This window comes from Cervus canadensis, chromosome 13 (genome assembly GCF_019320065.1).
Source record: "Cervus canadensis isolate Bull #8, Minnesota chromosome 13, ASM1932006v1, whole genome shotgun sequence".
Classification (NCBI taxonomy): Eukaryota; Metazoa; Chordata; class Mammalia; order Artiodactyla; family Cervidae; genus Cervus; species Cervus canadensis.
The window spans coordinates 56,108,582-56,130,497 of NC_057398.1; the positions used below are offsets into that span (position 1 = coordinate 56,108,582).

Consider the following 21,916-nt stretch of genomic DNA (forward strand, 5'->3'; position numbering starts at 1 on the left):
TGGTGACTTCAGTAAGAGCCAACTCAGTCAATTCACTAAGACCTACTATACGGGGAGAAAGCAAGTCATATAGGGTTTGGCTCTATGTGAATCTTAGAGTTCAGTGTGAAATACAGACATTACATTAGGTGAAGCATATAACAGCATGAATTAATCTAACCTGAGAAGTAAATAAAGCTAATTAAGCTATCGTGCTTTCATCATCTTGAAAGAAGGTATTGTATTGTAGTAACTGGAAATGCTAAAATTAAGTTGATTATATATAACACATTCATTCACACATGATGTTCTAGGTTGCTGTATCCCATAAGAGAACCTCAAGTTTTCAAGATTAAAAAAAAAACACCAAAATCTGCCTCTAAACACTTCTCTACTTTGAAAAGCAAAACTAAATGCTACAAAAGAGCATGGATCCATCCATTCACAAAGGCCAATCCTTAAAAAGCCAGCACCTGATTCTAAGAGTATAGAAGTTGTTAAAACTGGTTTGCCACATTTGTATCAATCAGAAGTCAAGCATATACTATAACACAACCACATATATCATTGTCTAGTGTAAAATCATATTCCCAGTAAGTTGGAGCACAAAATACATAGGAATTGCATTATACTTGCATAAGTGGTAGGATTCTGTGGATAAAGTCTTTGTTTAAAGTACAAAGGGGAAAAAAAAAAAATGCAGGTACAAGTCTGGGTTTCAGACACACACAGTCACAAATTTTAAAATGTCAGTAATTTGAAACTGAAAGGAGTAAGGATAGTAACTTTAAGCACAGGGGTCCAGGCAAAAAGAAAGAAAAGTCTGAGTGTTTCCTAAAGATATTGTGGAATAATTTATTTATTAAAAGAACTAGCACTGGGGAATTTCTGGGTGTTTATTTCTAGCTGCTGTTTGCAGCCCCAAATAGTATTAGTATTAGTCTCTGAGTTATAAGCATTGCTGTCATCTTAGGTCTCTCATCTTCTAAGTATATTTCATCAGCCAAGTATTTCCCTTTAAATATCTTTGGCCCTTTTTTCTCTATTTCCAAAATGATAAACACTAGATCACAATTTTTTCACTTCACCTCTCCAGAGCACTGATTTTGGAGTCAGAGATCTGGGTTCAAATTCCAATTCTACCACCACTGATTGCAATAGCCAAGTAACCTCGGACAAACTATTCAATCTACCAAGACTCATTTTTAAAATAAGAGTATTTCCAGGTTTCCACCCTGTACCTTTGCAATCCCCTCCACCATCCAATCACTGTCCTCTTTAAGCTTACACAAGTCTTGGCTCAAAGACCACTTCCTCTGTCAAACCTAACAAGCTCTTCATCTTCCAAAAGCGTTGATAACGCCTAACCATTTTCTCCCCCCTCTTAAAATTCATTTGGCAGTAAATCACGCCATCGTGGGCTCTCCACTGCTGAGTAAAACTAAACGAACTGCTTTTACCTTTCGGTGGGCCCCCTAAGGACACAGGCTATTTTCATTTCTTTAAAAAAACATTTCCCAAGAATTTACCCCAGGTCGCACTAGGGATGCAAAAATTCAAACAAGAGTTTGAATCTCTTGAGAAAGAGAAAGAAGGGAAGTGGGGAAGACAGGAGTAACTACAGGTGAGTGTAAGAAACACTATACAGAATTGAGTACCTTTATGAAAGGCAGGCAATGGAAGAACCTGCCTCTGGGGCTCCGCTTTATTTTGGGGGCTGAATGACAAGAGGGGCAAAGAGGAGAAAGAAGGGGAAGGAAAAATGGGGGGGGGGGGCACTTTAGCCCTGGCACAGTGCCTCACAGAAAGAAGTAATAATCCACTGCGGCTAAAACTCAAATCACTAGTAACTGACTCTTAAAAGTACTACATAATGTATCTGTCTCTAGGAGAAAACGTATCTAACTTGCTCTGTTTAAACTTGGGGGAACGGATGGGGCGGGGGGTGGCAGGGAAGGATGTGTGCGGCCAAGGGCTGCAATGGAGAATGTGAACAGAGGGCTGACCAAGTGACGGGGCACAAAGGCCAGAAGCGAGGACCGCGGGGCAGTGGCCTCAAGACAAGAAAAAAGAAGACAAGGGGATACGGCTGTGGACAGGTTACCAGCTCCCGTGTCCACATCCGCGAGGGTTAGCAAGGAGGCAAGGTCACCCGTGCCTCCACGAGGGCAACACTGGGGGAACCGGAGAGGAGGGCGTTTCCCATGCTGCAGTAACCTGGATGGAAAACTGTAATCCACCTGAGCCATGCAGGAAGATCAGCGAGGCGCTGTGCCTCCCAGCCGGCGAAACCATGCAGCGCTGCAGGCGTGCTGAGCCCGACGTGGCGGCCATGACTGCGGCCTGGACCAGCTGCGCGGGCCCCGCCCCTACGCCGTCCTGCGGGCCCGCGCACGTAGGCGCGCACGGGGCGCGCCAGGAGACGCGCTTGCGCAGCGGGGTTGCGCAGCCCGGCCTCGGGGCGAAGTCTGAGGCCGGTTAGGCTGTACTGAGGGTTTGTATTTGCTAGGTCTGGTGTCATACAGGTGACCCCTTTGTTAAGGTTAATGGATCTACTTATTTGCTGTAGGATTTTCAACTGCAGTCCTAAAACTCAAGATTGCTTTTTCATTTGGAGACATGTAGGTGTTATGATTTACCACTGGGTCACTTGGGAAGCCCTATGTGAGTATCTGAAATAGGCAGATTCATCAAGACAGAGTAGTGGTTACCAAGGGTTCAGAGGAGCAGGGAATGAGAAGATATTGTTCAGTGGGTACAGAGTTTTTGTTTGGAATGATGAAAATTTTCTAGAAATAGTGGTGGTGGTTATACTACATGGTGAATGTATTGTATTTCATGCCACTGAAACTTATCACTTATAAATGGTAAATATTTTGCTGTGTAGATTTTATCACAGTTTTTAAAATACAAAAAAAAAAAATAGCTTAAAAGTTTTCTATATCAAGCCCTAACAGTAGAGATCTTTTAATACTGATGGCTTCAGCCCCAGAAGGGGATTCCCAGGAGGTGCCAGGGATAAGGAATCTGCCTGCAATGCAGGAGACTCAAGAGACGTGAGTTCAATCCCTTGGGTGGGAAGATCCCCTGAAGTAGGAAATGGCAACCCACTCCAGTATTCTTGCCTGGGATATCCCATGGACAGAGGATCCTGGCGGGCTATGGTCCAGGACGCACACAGTCAAACATGATTGAGCAGGCTTGCATGCAGCCCTGGCAGGTGGCTCCTGCCTCCTGTAAAATTCAACAAGAATCTGCAGAACTTTTAAGTGCCCTTAAACACTAGCCTTCCATTCATTGTAGACTGCACCATATTTAAGCAGTTGCCACTTTTATTTGCTGAAGGTAATTTTGTTACTCCCAATTGACTAAACTGCTTATCTTCATGGATCAGATGCCAAGATAAACTCTATGCTATCACAGTGTTATACCAATGCTGTCCACGGGAATGGCCCTAAACGCCATTAGTTAAGCAGATCAAAAAAAGCTGAGTCATTTCTCAAGTCTCTAGACCTTCAGCAGAGAATACTGAGAACAAAGTAATTAAGGAGGATAGGCTGGGATGGACAGAGCTCTGATAGCCAATTCTCACAAACTGCTTCTTTCTCTAGAACTGCTCTCCCCACTTGAATTCTGAATAACTCTCAAGAGCCAGGTGAGAAGAGGGTGGTGCTATAGGAGAGACCACTGGATATATGCCAGGTAAGGCTTTGACTACTCTTAGAACTCCATTTACTGCCTGAAAAATTTTGCTGTGCCCTATCCCCTGCCTTTGAAATGACAAGAAAAATCAGAAGCATAATTATGGTGATTATTGTTGCTAATAAAGTGATAAACTCCTGAAATTCATTGGGACTTACTAAGTGTGAAGCACTGTCATAAGTAAATTCCTGTGAAACTGAGACAAGCTGGAACCTGGGCCCTGGGACCCTTTGCTGCAGTGCTTGCACCTGGATAGATGTCTCCTCCAGCAGCAAAATATTAATACAAAGAAACTATAAGGGGCTAAAAATAACTGTGTGCATGTGCAGTTGGGGAAAATTATGGAGAACAAGATACAGAAAGACCAACTGCCACTTATGAAGGAGCTAAAGCAGGGGACTGCACATGCTTCCTGCACATAGCACCATCAAAGGAGTAGGCAAACCAGTTAAGCCACTCTTCCAGCCCAACATCTGGGCACACCCCTACCCTCTCCGTATATAAAGAGCTAGTTCATTACCACCACCCTCCCCCCCAACCTCCCCCAACCCTCACCACCCAGCCTCCATGAGCAGGGGAGCAGGGAAACCTGTTGCTTGTTCTTCCTCCCCTCTGCTGCAGCAGGGACTCCAATAAAGCCTTGTCTGAATTTTTTGTCCAGCCTCTTATCAATTCCTATTGATTAAGGTGGCCATAAAACCTGATCGGTAACGAAGCTGTATACTGTTACTCTCTGGTTTGGCCAGTGAGGCTCAAAGGGCTGAAGAACTTGGCTCAAGGTCATGTTGCTAGTCATTTGTAGAGCCTGGATTCATATATTGGTTCTATCTGACTCCAAAGTCCAGGACCTTAACTGTTACATACATTTTATACATGAGTTCACAAAAATTAGTGTATGTTCCAACTATTTTATTTTAGGGAAAAAAAAAAAAACAACTGCTTATGGGATTTAAACTGTAGCTCTTCAGAGTCCTATCGATTAGGATTTCCTGTGTTTCTTCAGATATCCCCAAGTCTCCTGGTTTTAATTCCTGATTTGCTCCTATACCTTGAATAAGCACCAGTTCACCTTGAAGGAACATTAGTTTAAGCAGGTACCTGAATGCTGGGATTCTGAGTTTCAGCTAAAATTTGAGCCTTCCCAGATTTAGGATCATTATTGGAATAAGCCAGATTTTTCCAAACCTAATCGAAATACCCCTTTGTTTCCAGTGATTTCAATGCTTAGCTATTGTTGCTATTCCTTTCATCTTTATTTATAGAACAAACAGAAGGTTTTAGATTACTGTATTTAGAAATGCCATCTGGTAGGCAACTATTGAAAAAAATGTTTTGTTCCTTTCATGTAACTTTGTTTTGTAACTTTCATGGTCTTTTCATCCATTACTTTGAAATGTAATTAAGTTTCAGGATGGTTGTTTGCTTCTTTTTATGGTGGATCTTTTGCCCTTTTGAACTTGGGGGAAGAGTTATCCTTGGAAGATTTTTGCTCATACACTCTTTTACTCTTTGTGTATCTCTTCTTTTTGTTGTTGTTGTTGTTGTTACTCACTTCCTTTCAGCTAATCTATATGCCTTTTACTGATGCACTCCCTTTTGGTAACTTCATTGTTTAAACTCAGAACAACAGGTAAATAAAAGCAAAAACAAAAAACCAATAACCAGCCCTCCCTTTTTGCAGTGTTTTAAGCCCCATTTGGATCTAAAGATATAAATGGTAGTGTTGGTATTTAGTTTGCTGCTATATATTTAGAAATCCTTAAGGACACGTTTATTAGCTTTTTAAAAAAGCTTGAAAGATTAGCCATTTAGAGTGGTATATTTGGTACTTTCAAATGATCACAGTTAAATGGAATCACTTTAGTCATGAAGACAGGACAGTTTTTATATTTTCTTTTGTCATTCTAGAGCATCAAATCTTACCCTCTCCATTGGTTGGTTTTTATCTGTTGCATTATTTCAATGGACAGAGAAAAATACAGACACACACACACACACATTTATAAATGATACATAGTGGACAGAATGTCTCAGCATTAGGTAACTTTGTAAATTTTGCAAGTTAGCAAAGTAAATTCCTTTATACTTTCTCCTTACATTTTATGAAAGAAAAACTAGAAAACACTTAAAGGTCCTGAATTCTTATTAAACAATAAAACTGAACTTTTTAGAAATGAATGGCTGTATGAGATTATAAACTTTAGTATGGTCATTTTCTCAATTCTAGGGACCTTACATTATTTTCAGTTCAGTGCTTCTGGATAAAGATGTGAAGAGTCCTCCTCCTTTAGCCCACTATTCCTACTAGATATACATGGCATACACACATGGGGTCTTTGCAGACCAGGCGGTCACCTGGGGCGTTGTGTGCTAGGCTGAGGCAGCATGGTGGGGATGATACATGACTTACTCAAATGCGGACTGAATACAGTCCTGGAACATGGGCGCTTACCACTCCTGCTGTATTATTAACAGTCAGAGTGATTCACATCAAAGCAGTGTACAGGCCTTGGGTGAGAACAGTGGAAGTTTCTGCCTCAAACACAGGCTGGGTGTCAGTATATGTGACTGGACACTGGAACAATGTTCTCTGCATCATCATATGACCCTTCTTTAGGAAAGGGATCATCTCCCTTTTGAGCACTTTCCATGATGAGTTCCCATATTCCTAAGCTACTTTCTGGAAACACTTCCTAGTCAGCTTTCTCTAAGTCCTTATAATCCTCTTGGGTATCCCTCTATTGATCTTCGTAATGTCTGTGGACTCTCCCATCCATTCTTTACTCTTGCATGACAGATCTTGATGGCTCTTCAATGTCAGAGCAAGAGTTATTAGCAATGCCTAACCAGATCCCACTCCCTTGAGGGCACGGAAGGCTCAATCTTCAGACTGTCCCAAGGGCTGCGGGGAAGATGATGCTTGCCTTACATGTATATTTTTTGAAAAAAAAGGAAAGTGAAAAGAGCAATTTCCCTATTAATACAGTCTGAACGTTTATGTCCTGCCACATCCATTTAAGAACAGATGAAATATAAATGTAATCATAATAGCATGCAATGAGCAGAGTATTGAAGTGATATTCCAACTTTAGGAATAACAAGCTGTGTAACATTATACAGGCCATTTAGTCTCTTTGGACCAGTTTTTCCAACTGTGAAATCAAGGAGTAGGGCTTGGTAAGCTCTCAAGTTCTGTGATTCTACGATCATGAAAGAATTTAAATTTATGACACATGCCACTTTTATAAATATATTTAATTATGATTTTAATATTATGGCTCAAAACTATTATACTGCACAAACTTTTGTTTAGTAGTATCAGAAATATCAGCAAATATAATTTTCCTTCTTCCTTGGGTGGCTGATTTTAGTACCTTTTGTCTCTAGTTTCTTCCTGATGGTTTCTAAAAACCAGGAAAAAGAGAGTTTAAAAGATCTTTTAAAAAAACAATCAGATCATACGAATCCATCTTTGCAATTTATAAAGTAACTGCAATTTATTCTGAAGTGAACTACTTTCTAGTTATCTATCCATCCCTATCATTGATCAATGGAAAATATTTATGTAAAGGTATGACAATGGATTTTCTATTGTCATATCTATATTTTATTAGAATATACTGAAACTGTAAAATCCTCTTCAATTCATATTGTAAAGGCAAATACCATTCCTTTGTCTAATTATATTTTCAGAGAATATTTTTTAACAAAATTCTGGCAAAATGTAAGCCTTTAAGGGAAAAATTTTCTTTGTATAGGTTAAAAATGGATACAAGTAAATATATTAAAAATAACTGAAAGCAGGGTCTTGAAGAGATATTTGTACTCCTCTGTTTATAGTAGTACTATTCAAAATGGTCAAGAGGTGGAAGTAGCCCAAATGTCTATCTAGAGATGAGTGAAGACAAAGTAACGTATATAATACAATGGAATATTATTCAGCCTTAAAAAGGAAAGAAATCCTGTTACATGCTACAACATGAGAGAACCTTGGGGACATTACGGTGAGTGAAATAAGCCAGTTACAAGGGGACACATACTCTGTGATTTCACATAGAGTGGTCAGATTCATAGAAACAGAGATTAGAATGCTGGTTCCCAGGGGCCAGGGCGAGTGAGAAAAGAAGCGTTGCTGTTTAATGTGTATGTGCTGTGTTGTGCTAAGTGGCCTCAGTCGTGTCCAGCTCTTTGTGACCCCATGGACGGTAGCCCGCCAGGCTTCTCTGACCATGGAATTCTCCAGGCAAGATTACTGGAGTGGGGTGCCATTTCCTTCTCCAGGGGATCTTCCCAACCCAGGGATGGAACCTGCAGTTCTTATGCCTCCTGCATTGGCAGGCAGGTTCTTTACCACTAGCGCCACCTGGGAACCCTTAATGTGTACAGAGTTTCACATTTAGAAGATGAGAAGGCTCTGGAGATTTATTTCACAGCAATGTGACTATACTTAGCGCCTCTGAACTGTACACTTAAAAATGGTTAAGATGGTAAATTTTATGTTATGTGCTATTGTCATTATTTAGGTAAATACATGCAAGGGACAAAACAGGAGTTTAAGGCAGTGGTTATTCCGAAAGTTAATTTGGCATTACATAGTTTGGCATTACATAGTACATGAAACATTACATAGTTTAATTTGTATGCATTTTGTTTCATTTGCCTTCACAGGGCTTAAGAGAATATAAGAATACATGTGAAAAGATAAATTTTTATTAAACAGTGTTGAAGATCTACAAACCCACAGACAATTTCAAACTAATTTAGACTGAATTGTCAGTGTTGTGTGGTAGAAAGTGCCTTTGCTTTGAGGTACAAAACCTAAATTTAAATACTTTTCCTGTCAGCCCTGTTACCTACTAAACTGTAATTTCCTTAGGTGCAAGACCTATTTTACTTGCAAGACCTATTTTACTCATCTTCCTGAGATGCCTAGAATGGAATCCTGAATATTACTTGTTGGAGTTAAATTATACTTTTAATTGAGTTATATTTTGAAGAAAAAGTGTAAAAGAAGGGTGAAACTCTACAACCCAATACAAATATACCTGACGTTGGTCGATGTTGGCAGTAGCCGGGAAGAGCCAGAAATGTGGACAACCAGACAAGGCCAAAGCCAGGATGACAACATTAAGACTGGTTTCCAGCTTCACTTGGAAAGCAGGACTTTTTGAAAATCACAAAATACCTTGTCAAGAAATTGTGCAGTGGGAATAAAGTAAACCTAGGATATGAACCTGAGTGAAAAGAAGAACTAGGTTGTAAGGACAAGGAAAAGAATGAGCCATAATCCAGGAAGGATGGTTGCTTAAAATGTGGCATATGTGATTGGAGCAGGTAGGATGTTGTCCTGTGACAAGGCTGTTGAATTGATGCTCATATTGGAGAGGGGATGGTCATGGTCTCCTTTAAGAGAGATTGTGATTCAGCTTAAGGTTATGGGCCACCTCAAGTGAAAGGGACACACACACCCCAGTGCACTTTGGGGGTTTTCTGAATCCACCAAACGACTCCCTAGAAAAGGGTCGACCTCCGGCGCTCCATGCTCTTCGGTGTTTAATTATGAGATTAATGTTGACAATATCGTAATGTTGATAATACGAGACTATTGTTGTCAACAATTAATGTTGACAGCAAGCAGGGCTTATGAGAAGCCTCTACTTAAATTCTCAGCTAAACCTTAGCACTGTCCTCCTGGTGCTAGCTATCATATCATCCAGCTTAGTTGGTAGGAGAAACATGATTAACTTCTATAGAGATTGTCTCCAGAATTTTTTCATTATATACTCTGTCACTAAAAGGATTTTAGCATATCTCTTGTATTTATTTATGTTATATAATGTCTTATTTAGTAATTCATTATATGCACATGCAACATAAATAAAAGTAGAAATCTGAAAGCTTGGGATAAAAATAAGATATAAACAAGTTTTAATATCTTCTTTCTGCAGTCTAAAGGACTATCCTGTAAACTCTTGAGATCAAGTTACCCTATTTAGAAAACTCTTTTCTGGAAGATGATACTTGCATATCTGAGCATGGAAGAACAAGGAAATGAGGTCATTTTTATGGGAATGCTTCATTTTAGGAATGCATGATATACACCTCCAAGTCTATATATATCAGACAAATTAAATATGGTATAATTTGTATTCCGATGAGTGTCTATTTCTTTGACCTTTTGGAAGACACACTGGATTTTTTCCATCTTTCTATTCCCAGTGCCTCAATAGTAAAAGATTCCTCACAGTTCTTTCTTTCAAAAGTGCTTTTATATCTAATATAAAGTTTGCTTTTACAAAAGCAGTTTTCAAAACACTGTTCAGGAACACCCTGTATTTATTTTCCTGTATATTCTCGGAGACAACCAGGCTGTTCTACTCTTTTCATCGTGTTGAACGGCAAGAGTTCTCCCGACGTGCTGTGCCCCCTCTGGGCCCCTTTCCCCTTTTCCCTTCTGATCTCTCAGCCAGGGATATCTCTCCCCTCCTTCGCTTGCTCATTCATTCTTCAAATCTCAAATCTATCTTCTCTTCCTTTGTCCAATCTTTATGGAGCCCAGATGCCCCACCTACCTGCTCCTCTGGTGTACACAGGCCACCACAAACCCCGCATTTGCACATTTGACTATTTACTTTCCTGTCTCCCGCTTCCCACTCCCCCCCCAATGGCCCTAAAATACCAGTAAAAATAAAGATCTTGTCTAGCCTAGTTGCTGTGTGATCACAGGAGACTTCGAAAGCAGACGAGGAAGGCAAAAGACCTAGTGGAGGGACGATGCAGAAAGGGTGATGCAAACCTTGAGAATGACTTGACTCCCCATTGCTGGCTTTCAAGCTGGAGGCAGCGGACTATAAGCCAAAGAATGCAGGCAGCCTCCAGAATGTGAAAGTAGCTGACAAGAAAATGGGAAACTCAGTCCTACAACCACAGGGAACTGAACTCTGCCCCACAGCCTGAATGAGCTTCACAGCAGGTTTATCCTCAGAACCTTGAGAAAAACTTGATTTTTGAATCATAGAGCAAAGAGCCAGCTGAGCCATGCTGTGCCTAGACTTCTGACTTAATAAACGGCTGTAATTTTTAAGTCAAAAAATAAAGAGCTTCCATTTAATGTTGCCACTGTGCTAAAACCTATGCAATGATTCTCTTACTTGAAGGCAGGCTGAAGTTGTGTATTTGTGTGTGTGTGTGTGTGTGTGTGTGGGCATGTGCACACACACCCGCACATGTGGAGATAGAACTGTTGTTTAAGTTTTTCTCCCGTTCTCCCCATTAGTTTATATTTACGCAATTATTATAGAATGTGTAATAGACAAAGGACGTTCACAAATATCATTCACTACAGCTGAGTCATTAGGAAAAGCACAAGAGAGAAATAAGCAATCTACTTAATAATTTCCATTTTTAAAAACACTGAACACTAGCTTTTGGAACTTTCACTGGCAAAAAGCACAACTTCTTGCTTCACTTTGCAACAGTGATGGTCTTTGAAACGCTGTTTATCCGGGTAGTTTATTTCTTTCTTCTAACAATTTGTATATTCTTCTTACTAGCATGGAAGTCTAAATGGAAAAACATTAATAATATTTTGTTTATGAACACAAGTGGGTTGACTCTAATAAAAATATTGATTCATGTCTTCCTTCTCTGTGAGAAATGCCACCCATTAAGTTAGCTGGCACTTGCTTCTAATAATAATATAATTTCATGAAAGCCAGAAAAAGTACATACCTTCCACTTGCAAAAGTGTGAATTATTTGTTTTTCTTAACAAAAAAATATAAAGCACATCAGTGTTCAACGTTAGCTGAAAACAATTTAGCAGCAAATTTTAACTAGACCATGTAAGACATCAAAAAGGCTTGTCATAACATAGGCTGTAAGAATGTATATCCCTTTCTATAGAGCACAAACATAAAATTTTAAATCTAAAAAAGTTTAAAAGATAAGGAATAACCAGCTTTCATTGTTAGTTTATTTCCTGTTTTAAAAAAAGAAAGATTCACATATGCTATATAGATTTAAATCTTCCTCTTCTCCATGAAAAGTATCCCATTTATGTAGGTTTTTTATATCATGCAGGTGGAGTTGATAGACAAAAAAGTGTGCTTCATGGTTATGAAAATCATCACATATACTAACAATTCCCATCACTTACCTCTCTAGTCAGAGAACATTTCTGCTCCGTCACATGGTTAACATCTGGAAACCACTTGGGGTAATAGCTACCACCAATTTGTTGCTTATTCAGGGAAAACTTGGTAGAATGGGGCTAGAGAAAGTAAATTCTGTGTTTCCTTCAACACACACACAGACTCAAATCTCATCATTGTCTTTAAGCCATTCCTTAGACCAGAGAAAAGATTGAATTATCAATAAATATATTCCTTGTCTTAAAACAAACTTCCAGAAAACATAATAACATGCTGCAAATGAAATGTCTTGATTATTTCAGTTCACACAGGTCATGATTTTTCATTTCGACCCATGGCCCTGGTCATAAACACAAGGTACATGCAGTTTTTCTTAGAAGCTGTGCACTGTGCAAAGCACCAGGTTTCCCTCATCACATCATTCAGGGGCTTGTTCATTTCTGAGTAAGGAAAAGAAGAAAATGAGGAAGTGTGGTATTAAAACTTCAGCCAGACTCTTTGTACCTAATGGCAGCCGTTTCTTACTGCGTCCCACTGATCTCCAAGGCATTTTCAATAGGATCAATTCAAGAAGCCTCTAGGGATTTCATTTCAAAGATTCACATGATCTAAAGAAGAAAGAAAGAAAGAAAAAGACAAATACTGTAAAGAAACATATTTTTTTCCCCTTTTCTATCGAGGTCCATGTCACAAGTTAGAAAAGATTTTCCTTTATATTCAAGGGTTATGCTAATCATGCCAATAATTTGGGGATCTGAACCTTAAAATGAAGTCCTTTGAAGAGAGAACTTTAATTTGTGACTATGGCTGTTGTTCTCCAAGGCTGTCATTGTTTATAATTATTTTCTTTCTTAACCTGTGGTTGACTAAATCCAGTCCTCAAAAGATGTCACCACATGCCACATGGCTACAGTCCAGGCTGCTCTGCTCAGCTGTCTTGACTACCTCCTATATTGTTTGAAAAAAATGCTTTATTTTATCCCTAGGAGGGTTTTTGTCAGGCTTGACTGTTTTGCTGTTGATTGACTTAAGCTCACTTAAGCCTTTTGGTTTTTTTGTGCCTAGTCCAGTGAAGTTGTATTGTGATGGCCGTCATTTGAACTCAAGTAGAGGAAAAAAAATCTCATACTAAGTGATAAAAAGTCTCATACTAAGTGATACAAAATCTCATTAGTTTAAAACTCTCTGGTATTCACTTCTCAAAATGAAGTCAGTCTTTTAAATGTATATATGTATGTACATATATATATATACACACACACACTTCAATCTCTTCATATATATAAAATCTACTCTCCCAAAGTTTAGCCAAGTTAGGTGGTGGTGGTTTAGTCGCTACATTTTGTCTGACTCTTGTGACCCCACGGAGTGTAGCCTGCCAGGCTTCACTGTCCTTGAGATTTTCCAGGCAAAAATACTTGGGTGGGTTGCCATTTCCTTCTCCAGGGGATCTTCCCAACCCAGGGATCGAACCAACATCTCCTGGACTACAGGCAGATTCTTTACGGCTGAGCCACCAGGGAACACAAAATGTCAATAGCACTGGTAGGTTACAAGCTATATTCTGAGCACTAAAACAAAGATAATTGGCAAGTCTATATTCTTAAAGAACTTATGGTTCCTCTCTATGGCTTGGAATATAAAACAGGGTGATGAGAAAAAAATACATTTCAGTGCCACCCACTTAATAGTTAGAACCTACTACAATTATAGGGGACTGGAATACAAAAGTAGGAAGTCAAGAAATACCTGGAATAACAGGCAAATAAGGCCTTGGAGTACAGAATGAAGCAGGGCAAAGGCTAACAGAGTTTTGACAAGAGAACACACTGGTCATAGCAAACACCCTGTTCCAACAATGCAAGAGAAGACTACACGTGGGCATCACCAGATGGTCAACACCGAAATCAGATTGATTATATTCTTTGCAGCCAAAGATGGAGAAGCTCTATACAGTCAGCAAAAACAAGACTGGAAGCTGACTGTGGCTCAGATCATGAACTCCTTATTGCCAAATTCAGACTTAAATTGAAGGAAGTGGGGAAACCCACTAGACCATTCGGGTATAACCTATATCAAATCCCTTATGATTATACAGTGGAAGTGAGAAATAGACTTAAGGGACTAGATCTGATAGACAGAGTGCCTGATGAACTATGAATGGAGGTTTGTGACATTGTACAGGAGACAGGGATCAAGACCATCCCCAAGAAAAAGAAATGCAAAAAAGCAAAATGGTTGTCTGAGGAGGCCTTACAAATAGCTGTGAAAAGAAGAGAAGTGAATTTTGTCAAAGGCTTTCTCTGCATCTATTGAGATAATCATATGGTTTTTATCTTTCAATTTGTTAATGTGGTGTATTACATTGATTGATTTGCGGATATTGAAGAATCCTTGCATTCCTGGGATAAAGCCCACTTGGTCGTGGTGTATCACAGCAAGATCCTCTATGACCCACCTCCCAGAATATTGGAAATAAAAGCAAAACTAAACAAATGGGATCTAATGAAACTTAAAAGCTTTTGCACTACAAAGGAAACTATAAGTAAGGTGAAAAGACAGCCGTCAGATTGGGAGAAAATAATAGCAAATGAAGAAACAGACAAAGGATTAATCTCAAAAATATACAAGCAACTCCTGCAGCTCAATTCCAGAAAAATAAATGACCCAATCAAAAAATGGGCCAGAGAACTAAACAGACATTTCTCCAAAGAAGACATACAGATGGCTAACAAACACATGAAAAGATGCTCAACATCACTCATTATTAGAGAAATGCAAATCAAAACCACAATGAGGTACCATTACACGCCAGTCAGGATGGCTGCTATCCAAAAGTCTACAAGCAATAAATGCTGGAGAGGGTGTGGAGAAAAGGGAACCCTCTTACACTGTTGGTGGGAATGCAAACTAGTACAGCCCTATGGAAAAAGTGTGGAGATTCTTAAAAAACTGGAAATAGAACTGCCATATGACCCAGCAATCCCACTTCTGGGCATACACACTGAGGAAACCAGATCTGAAAGAGACACGTGCACCCCAATGTTCATCGCAGCACTGTTTATAATAGCCAGGACATGGAAGCAACCTAGATGCCCATCAGCAGATGAATGGATAAGGAAGCTGTGGTACATATACACCATGGAATATTACTCAGCCATTAAAAAGAATTCATTTGAATCAGTTCTAATGAGATGGATGAAACTGGAGCCCATTATACAGAGTGAAGTAAGCCAGAAAGATAAAGAACATTACAGCATACTAACACATACATATGGAATTTAGAAAGATGGTAATGATAACCCTATATGCAAAACAGAAAAAGAGACACAGATGTACAGAACAGACTTTTGAACTCTGTGGGAGAAGGTGAGGGTGGGATGTTTCAAAAGAACAGCATGTATACTATCTATGGTGAAACAGATCACCAGCCCAGGTGGGATGCATGAGACAAGTGCTCGGGCCTGGTACACTGGGAAGACCCAGAGGAATCGGGTGGAGAGGGAGGTGGGAGGGGGGATCGGGATGGGGAATAAGTGTAAATCTATGGCTGATTCATATCAATGTATGACAAAACCCACTGAAATGTTGTGAAGTAATTAGCCTCCAACTAATAAAAAAATTTAAAAAAAAAAAGAAGAGAAGTGAAAAGCAAAGGAGAAAAGGAAAGATATACCCATTTGAATGCAGAGTTCCAAAGAATAGCCAGGAGAGATAAGAAAGCCTTCCTCAGTGATCAATGTAAAGAAATAGAGGAAAACAATAGAATAGGAAAGACTAGAGATCTCTTCAAGAAAATTATGAGGTGGATGAAACTGGAGCCCATTATACAGAGTGAAGTAAGCCAGAAAGAAAAACACCAATACAGTATACTAACGCATATATGTGGAATTTAGAAAGATGGTCACGATAACCCTATATGCAAGACAGAAAAAGAGACACAGATATATAGAACAGACTTTTGGACTCTATGGGAGAAGGCGAGGGTGGGATGATCTCAGAACAGCATCGAAACATGTATAATATCAAGTGTGAAACAGATCACCAGTCCAGGTTGGATGCATGAGACAAGTGCTTGGGGCTGGTGCACTGGGATGACCCAGAGGGATGGGATGGGGAGGGAGGTGGGAGTGGGGTTCAGAATGGGGAACACATGTAAATCCATGGCTGACTCATGTCAATGTATGGCAAAAACCACTACAGTATTGTAAAGTAATTAGCCTCCAACTAATAAAAATAATTGGGGGAAAAAAAAAAAGAAAATTAGAGATACCAAGGGAACATTTCATGCAAAGATGGGCTCAATAAAGGACAGAAATGGTATGGACCTAATAGAAGCAGAAGATATTAAGAAGAGGTGGCAAGAATACACAGAAGAACTATACAAAAAAGATCTTCACGACCCAGATAATCATGATGGTATGATCACTCACCTAGAGCCAGATATCCTGGAATGTGAAGTCAAGTGGGCCTTAGGAAGTATCAATACAAACAAAGCTAGTGGAGGTGATGGAATTCCAGTTGAGCTATTTCAAATCCTAAAAGATGATGCTATGAAAGTGCTGCACTCAATATGTCAGCAAATTTGGAAAACTCAGCAGTGGCCATAGGACTGGAAAATGTCAGTTTTCATTCCAATCCCTAAGAAAGGCAGTGCCAAGAATGCTCAAACTACTGCACAATTGCATTCATCTCACACACTAGTAAAGTAATGCTCAAAATTCTCCAAGCCAGGCTTCAGCAATACATGAACCGAGAACTTCCAGATGTCCAAGCTGGTTTTAGAAAAGGCAGAGGAACAAGAGATGAAATTGCCAACATCCGCTGGATCATCAGAAAAAGCAAGAGAGTTCCAGAAAAATATCTATTTCTGCTTTATTGACTATGTCAAAGTCTTTGACTGTGTGGATCACAATAAACTGTGGAAAATTCTGAAAGAGATGGGAATACCAGACCACCTGACCTGCCTCTTGAGAAACCTATATGCAGGTCAGGAAGCAACAGTTATAACTGGACATGGAATAGCAGACTGGTTCCAAATAGGAAAAGGAATACGTCAAGAATCTATGTTTTCACCCTGCTTATTTAACTTATATGCAGACTACATCATGAGAAACACTGGGCTGGATTAAGCACAAGCTGGAATCAAGATTGCCAGGAGAAATATCAATAACCTGAGATATGCAGATGACAGCACCCTTATGGCAGAAAGTGAAGAAGAACTGAAGAGCCTCTTGATGAAAGTGAAAGAGGAGAGTGAAAAAGTTGGCTTAAAACTCAACATTTGGAAAACTAAGATCATGGCATCTGGTCCCATCACTTCATGGCAAATAGATGGGGAAACAGTGGAAACAGTGGCAGACTTTATTTTCTTGGGCTCCAAAATCACTGCAGATGGTGACTGCAGCCATGAAATTAAAAGACGCTTACTCCTTGGAAGGAAAGTTATGACCAACCTAGACAGCATATTAAAAAGCAAGGACATTAGTCAACAAAGGTCCATCTAGTCAAGGCTATGATTTTTCCAGTGGTCACGTATGGATGTGAGAGTTGGACTATAAAGAAAGCTGAACACCGAAGAATTGATGCTTTTGAACTGTGGTGTTGGAGAAGACTCTTGAGAGTCCCTTGGACTGCAAGGAGATCCAACCAGTCTATCTTAAAGGAAATCAGTCCTGAATATTCATTGGAAGGACTGATGTTAATGCTGAAACTCCAATATTTTGGCCACCTGATGCGAAGAACTGACTCGTTGGAAAAGACCCTGATGCTGGGAAAGATTGAAGGCAGGAGGAGAAGGGGATGACAGAGGATGAGATGGTTATATGGCATCACTGACTCAATGGACATGAGTTTGGGTAGACTCTGGGAGCTGGTGATGGACAGGGAGTCCTGGTGTGCTGCGATTCATGGGGTCACAAAGAGTTGGACACGGCTGAGTAACTGAACTGAACTGAACTGAACTACAATCACCAAAATCCTTCTTGTTTTTACCATTTCAGTGTATGTGATTGTAGACCGAGTAATAACTTGCAGTACTAACACTGAGATTAATAACAGTTATGGGGAAATGGATTGATTCCTGGAAATCATCTGCATTTGCATAATTTGCATTTGTTTGTGAGGAAATACTCCAGTGATGCATTTTATTAAATTATGAAACAAAAAATGATAATATGACTGCACATGTAACTGTAGCCTTTGGTTGTGTCCTACAAAGTATATTCAAAATCTTTGGGGAGTTTGGGAAAGTTGCTTTTCAGTGACTTATTCATGTAATTCAACAATTTAAAAACTGTAGTCAGAGTTCCCTCATTTTTCCTATTAGTTATTAGTTGGCACATGATTTAGACTGTCTGCTTGGTACTTCCCCAATAATAGTCATGCTTTTTAGTTTTCTCAATTAGTTTTTATATTTTTGTCTTTATTTGCTACCAGAGTATTATCTGATGCTGTATTAGATTACGTATGCATTGACTCCACTGAAGATACTCATTCAACCAAATGAGAGAATATTTAGAATGTACTCTGCTAAATACTGTGGGTGAGTAAAGGATATATCAAACTTTAGTCCTACCCTTAGGAGTTTATATTTTATAGGGAGGCAAGAGGTGTACATATCTATAATGTAAGGTAAATACTCATAACTTCTTTAAGAAGATTTCAGATACAGTTTTAACAAGTTTAGAGGAGAGACATTATATTTCTAGCTATGGAGAATCAGGGAAGGTATACATAAAATAGATAACCATAGTTATGTAAACGTAGTTGAGAATTCCCAGCTACATTGAGAAGCCTAAGTAGAGGGTCCTGAGTTGCTCTGCCGCCTCCCTTCAGTGAGGTCCAGTGTCCCCTGTGGGGATGGAATGTTCCGTGACTGTGTATGCTCTTGGCTCTGCGCTTGCTTACCTTGTTCTGGCTCTGTGAGGTGGGTTCCTAGCCCCTGCATAAAGGGATTTCTCCTCATGACAAATGTGGGTCATCTTGCAATGGTGTCACTCTTGTGACTTTAGACAGTCTAGTACGTTTATGCACTTGGACATCGTAAGCCTGCACTAGATGTTTGCAGATTGAGGACTGAAGGAATGGCCGATGAATGAGAATGAGTGAATGGCCATCAGATAGGAAACAAACCAACCCAAGGAGATCAGTTGTGTCCTGATTTCAGTATTGAATGTAAGTTACCTAAGAGGACTCAGCCTTACTTTCTGAATGCCATTATAGGTGTTTGATAAATGTTTCTTGTGTATGGGGTTCCTCAAAAACCTCAGTATGTGCATTCATATTAGAGCATTTACATTGTTAGGGAAAACTCAGTCTCCTTGTAAAAGGGATAATCCTGTTTCACTATTGGATAAATCATTATTTAGTGTTTCCAACAGCTTTCCTAGAAATGACCCCTTTGGGGTTCAAAAAAGGAACAAAAGTGATTAGATTTTATAAATGTTATGCCACTTCTTATTACATATAGTATTCAATAAAAAGAAAATCCCACAAGACTGTTCTGTTTGTCCCAGGAGTCTAATACCATAAAATTTCATTCTTACAGCATCTACATTTTGCCATTTGTTTGTCAAAAATGGGGTGGAGGTAAAAGTATTCTTTTTGCCAGTTTATGTGATGCCATAAAGCAGCATTTTTCATTTTTCAACACTTATTAGCTCAGCTCCCCAGCTGTGTAGCACCACGCCCTGGTGTGAAATTGAGAGCGAGAACTCTGACAAGTTTATATTGGCCTAAATTTATAACTTTTCTTTTAGATGGGGGAAGGGTTGTGTGTGTTTTTTTAAAAGAACATTTTAATTGTGTGATTTTGTATCATAAAACTTCTATTATGTGGAGTAAATAGCTTATGAGAATGAGTTTCAGGATTATCATGTTTGCCTCCCCTAAACAAATATAAACAGCTATGTAAATAGAGAAAATGTGAAGCAGGAAGTTAGTTAACTAGTTAATGAACTGATTGACCCATTTAATCTGGGTGTTTTTATATCCTGCAAAATATATATACAGCCTAGTGCCTTGCATGACAAATATGCTAGAAATTGTGAGCCAGTAGAGAAAAATATAAGTTCAAACTCTACTTAAATAGTTGGATTTTACTGTAATTATTCCTATAATCACTTCAAATCTATATTTTCCTTGTTTTTTGGAGAGAAATTTCAAAAGGAACAACTTTAAATTGATTTCACAGAAGGTTTGGTATGGTCAGCAGAAAATGGGTTAAAACAATTACTGTAGCATGATGTAGCACATTAAAATGAAATGATTGACGGCAAGCTAAAAATTTTAAGATAAACAAACTTAATCCTTGGCTTTTTCTTTCCTGCTCTCACACACACCCTCACACGTGATGAACAAGGAGGAGATTCTTAAAGCATTTTTAAGATCCATCTTGAGTGAGACAGTACAAGTAAACTCAGATAAAGCTTTTTATATTTATGTTGTGTGAAAGGCTTAAAAATCAACACAAAATCAAGCTTTCAGTCTTCTATGAAATAATACTTTACACTGAGAGGTAGAGTAGAAGAGCCTTTACAAATCCTATATAAGGCTTGAAAAATATGATCAAATTCTCCCAGCTGTGATTGGTGGTGGCTGAAGTGGGGAGATCCATGCATTAAGACTTGGTTAATGCTCAAGCTGGCACTTATAGTGAATAAGAATGTTTATGTGCAGTGAGGGTAAACCAGAAGCAACTTTAATTGGCTTCATAGCTTAGTTTGCACATGTTTAATGCAAAATAACAATAGGAAATCTTCTAAAATAATTTCAAAAATACAGGGCCTTCTTCCATGTAGTGAGTCCTTTTAATCCTAATCGTAATTTTATTCCAGATGGAAAGCCAGCACACTGGACATTTCAGTTTCAGCAAGTCATTTATAAAAGTGACATTAACTTTTATCCCAAGTGAAAAGATTATTCTATAGAAGTAAATGAGGTATCTTTAAGAGAACTCACTGAAACCCAAATTCAATCATTTAACATGGCTTCCTTGAGGTACAAGGAAACTGCAACAGCAGGCAAATGAGTCTAGGATGCAACCAGTTACATGGAGAAACCTGTTTTGGAGCAGAGGGAACTGCATCTGGAAAGAGGAAGAAATGGTTTTACATGTGTCATTGGAACTTTGAACAACAGAAGAAAGTAAGAACAATCTTTCAAGTAAAAACCACATGGCCAAAAGTTATACACTGGTCATCCCAACCAGCCTTTATACATAGACCATATTTTAACTTGGGAAGACACAAAGGACAAGCTAACTTTTGAAACAGATCAGAGTTGATACTTCTTTTTAAATAGAGGAGTGACATGGTCATGTATGTAACAAACTAGCTCTGGCAACATAGAAATAACTTAAAGACACTAAGTGGGTAGATTGAAAGAGGCTATAGGGAGAGACTCATTAGGTCCTTTTTAATAGACTAGGGAAGAGACAAAGATTACCTGAATTTAGGTAGTGATTTTTAGGTTGGAGGAGGGCAGACTGGGAAATCATAATGGGTTAGGACTGGGTTACCCACCGGAATTGGAGATAAGGTATAGGAAATAATCTAAAAATGACTGCCTGTCGGTGTTCTGGTGAAATTATTCCCAGGTGGTGCTAGTGATAAAGAATCCACCTGCCCATGCAGAAGACACAAGAAACACATGTTCAGTCTCTGGGTTGGGAAGATCCCCTGGAGAAGGAAATGGCAACCTGCTCCAGTATTCTTGCCTAGAAAATTCCATGGACAGAGGAGCCTGGTGGGCTACATACAGTCCATGGGGCTACAGAGAGCTGGACACAACTGATCAATTAAACACAGCAATAGCAAGCACAAAGAATGTAGAAGAAGGAGCGAGAGTAAAGATAATGAGTCCAGCTTTGCCCAGGTTATTTGAGGTGTCAACACAAGTTGGTGACTGTTGGAAATACGTGTCTAAAGCTTAGGCTGAGGGTGGAAGTAAACTTTGGGAGTCATCAAGATTGGGGAATCAGATAAAACCATGGGAATTGAAGAAATTACTGTTAGAGAAATTTGGTAGTAGGAGGGAAGAGAAACTAGGAAAAAACATTTTTAAAGACCCATATTAAAAGAC

The 21,916-nt window shown here is 39.2% G+C and overlaps 1 protein-coding gene and 1 long non-coding RNA gene across 4 annotated transcripts in view; one reads left to right on the forward strand and one right to left on the reverse strand.

The window, feature by feature from the left end:
• The window catches only part of LYPLAL1 (lysophospholipase like 1), a 34,378-nt gene extending 32,007 nt beyond the window's left edge, over positions 1 to 2,371 (reverse strand). Inside the window, exon 1 of the mRNA XM_043485388.1 lies at positions 2,220 to 2,371. Coding sequence (XP_043341323.1) covers positions 2,220 to 2,313 — 94 coding nt within the window. The 5' untranslated portion in view covers positions 2,314 to 2,371. The remainder of the gene's footprint in view (positions 1 to 2,219) is intronic.
• Positions 2,372 to 2,418: 47 nt separating this feature from the next.
• LOC122452070 overlaps positions 2,419 to 21,916 on the forward strand; it is a 249,278-nt gene continuing 229,780 nt past the window's right edge. For all 3 annotated transcript variants that reach the window (XR_006272581.1, XR_006272580.1, XR_006272579.1), the window contains exons 1-2: positions 2,419 to 2,643; positions 3,591 to 3,681. This is a non-coding gene — a long non-coding RNA (uncharacterized LOC122452070). The remainder of the gene's footprint in view (positions 2,644 to 3,590; positions 3,682 to 21,916) is intronic.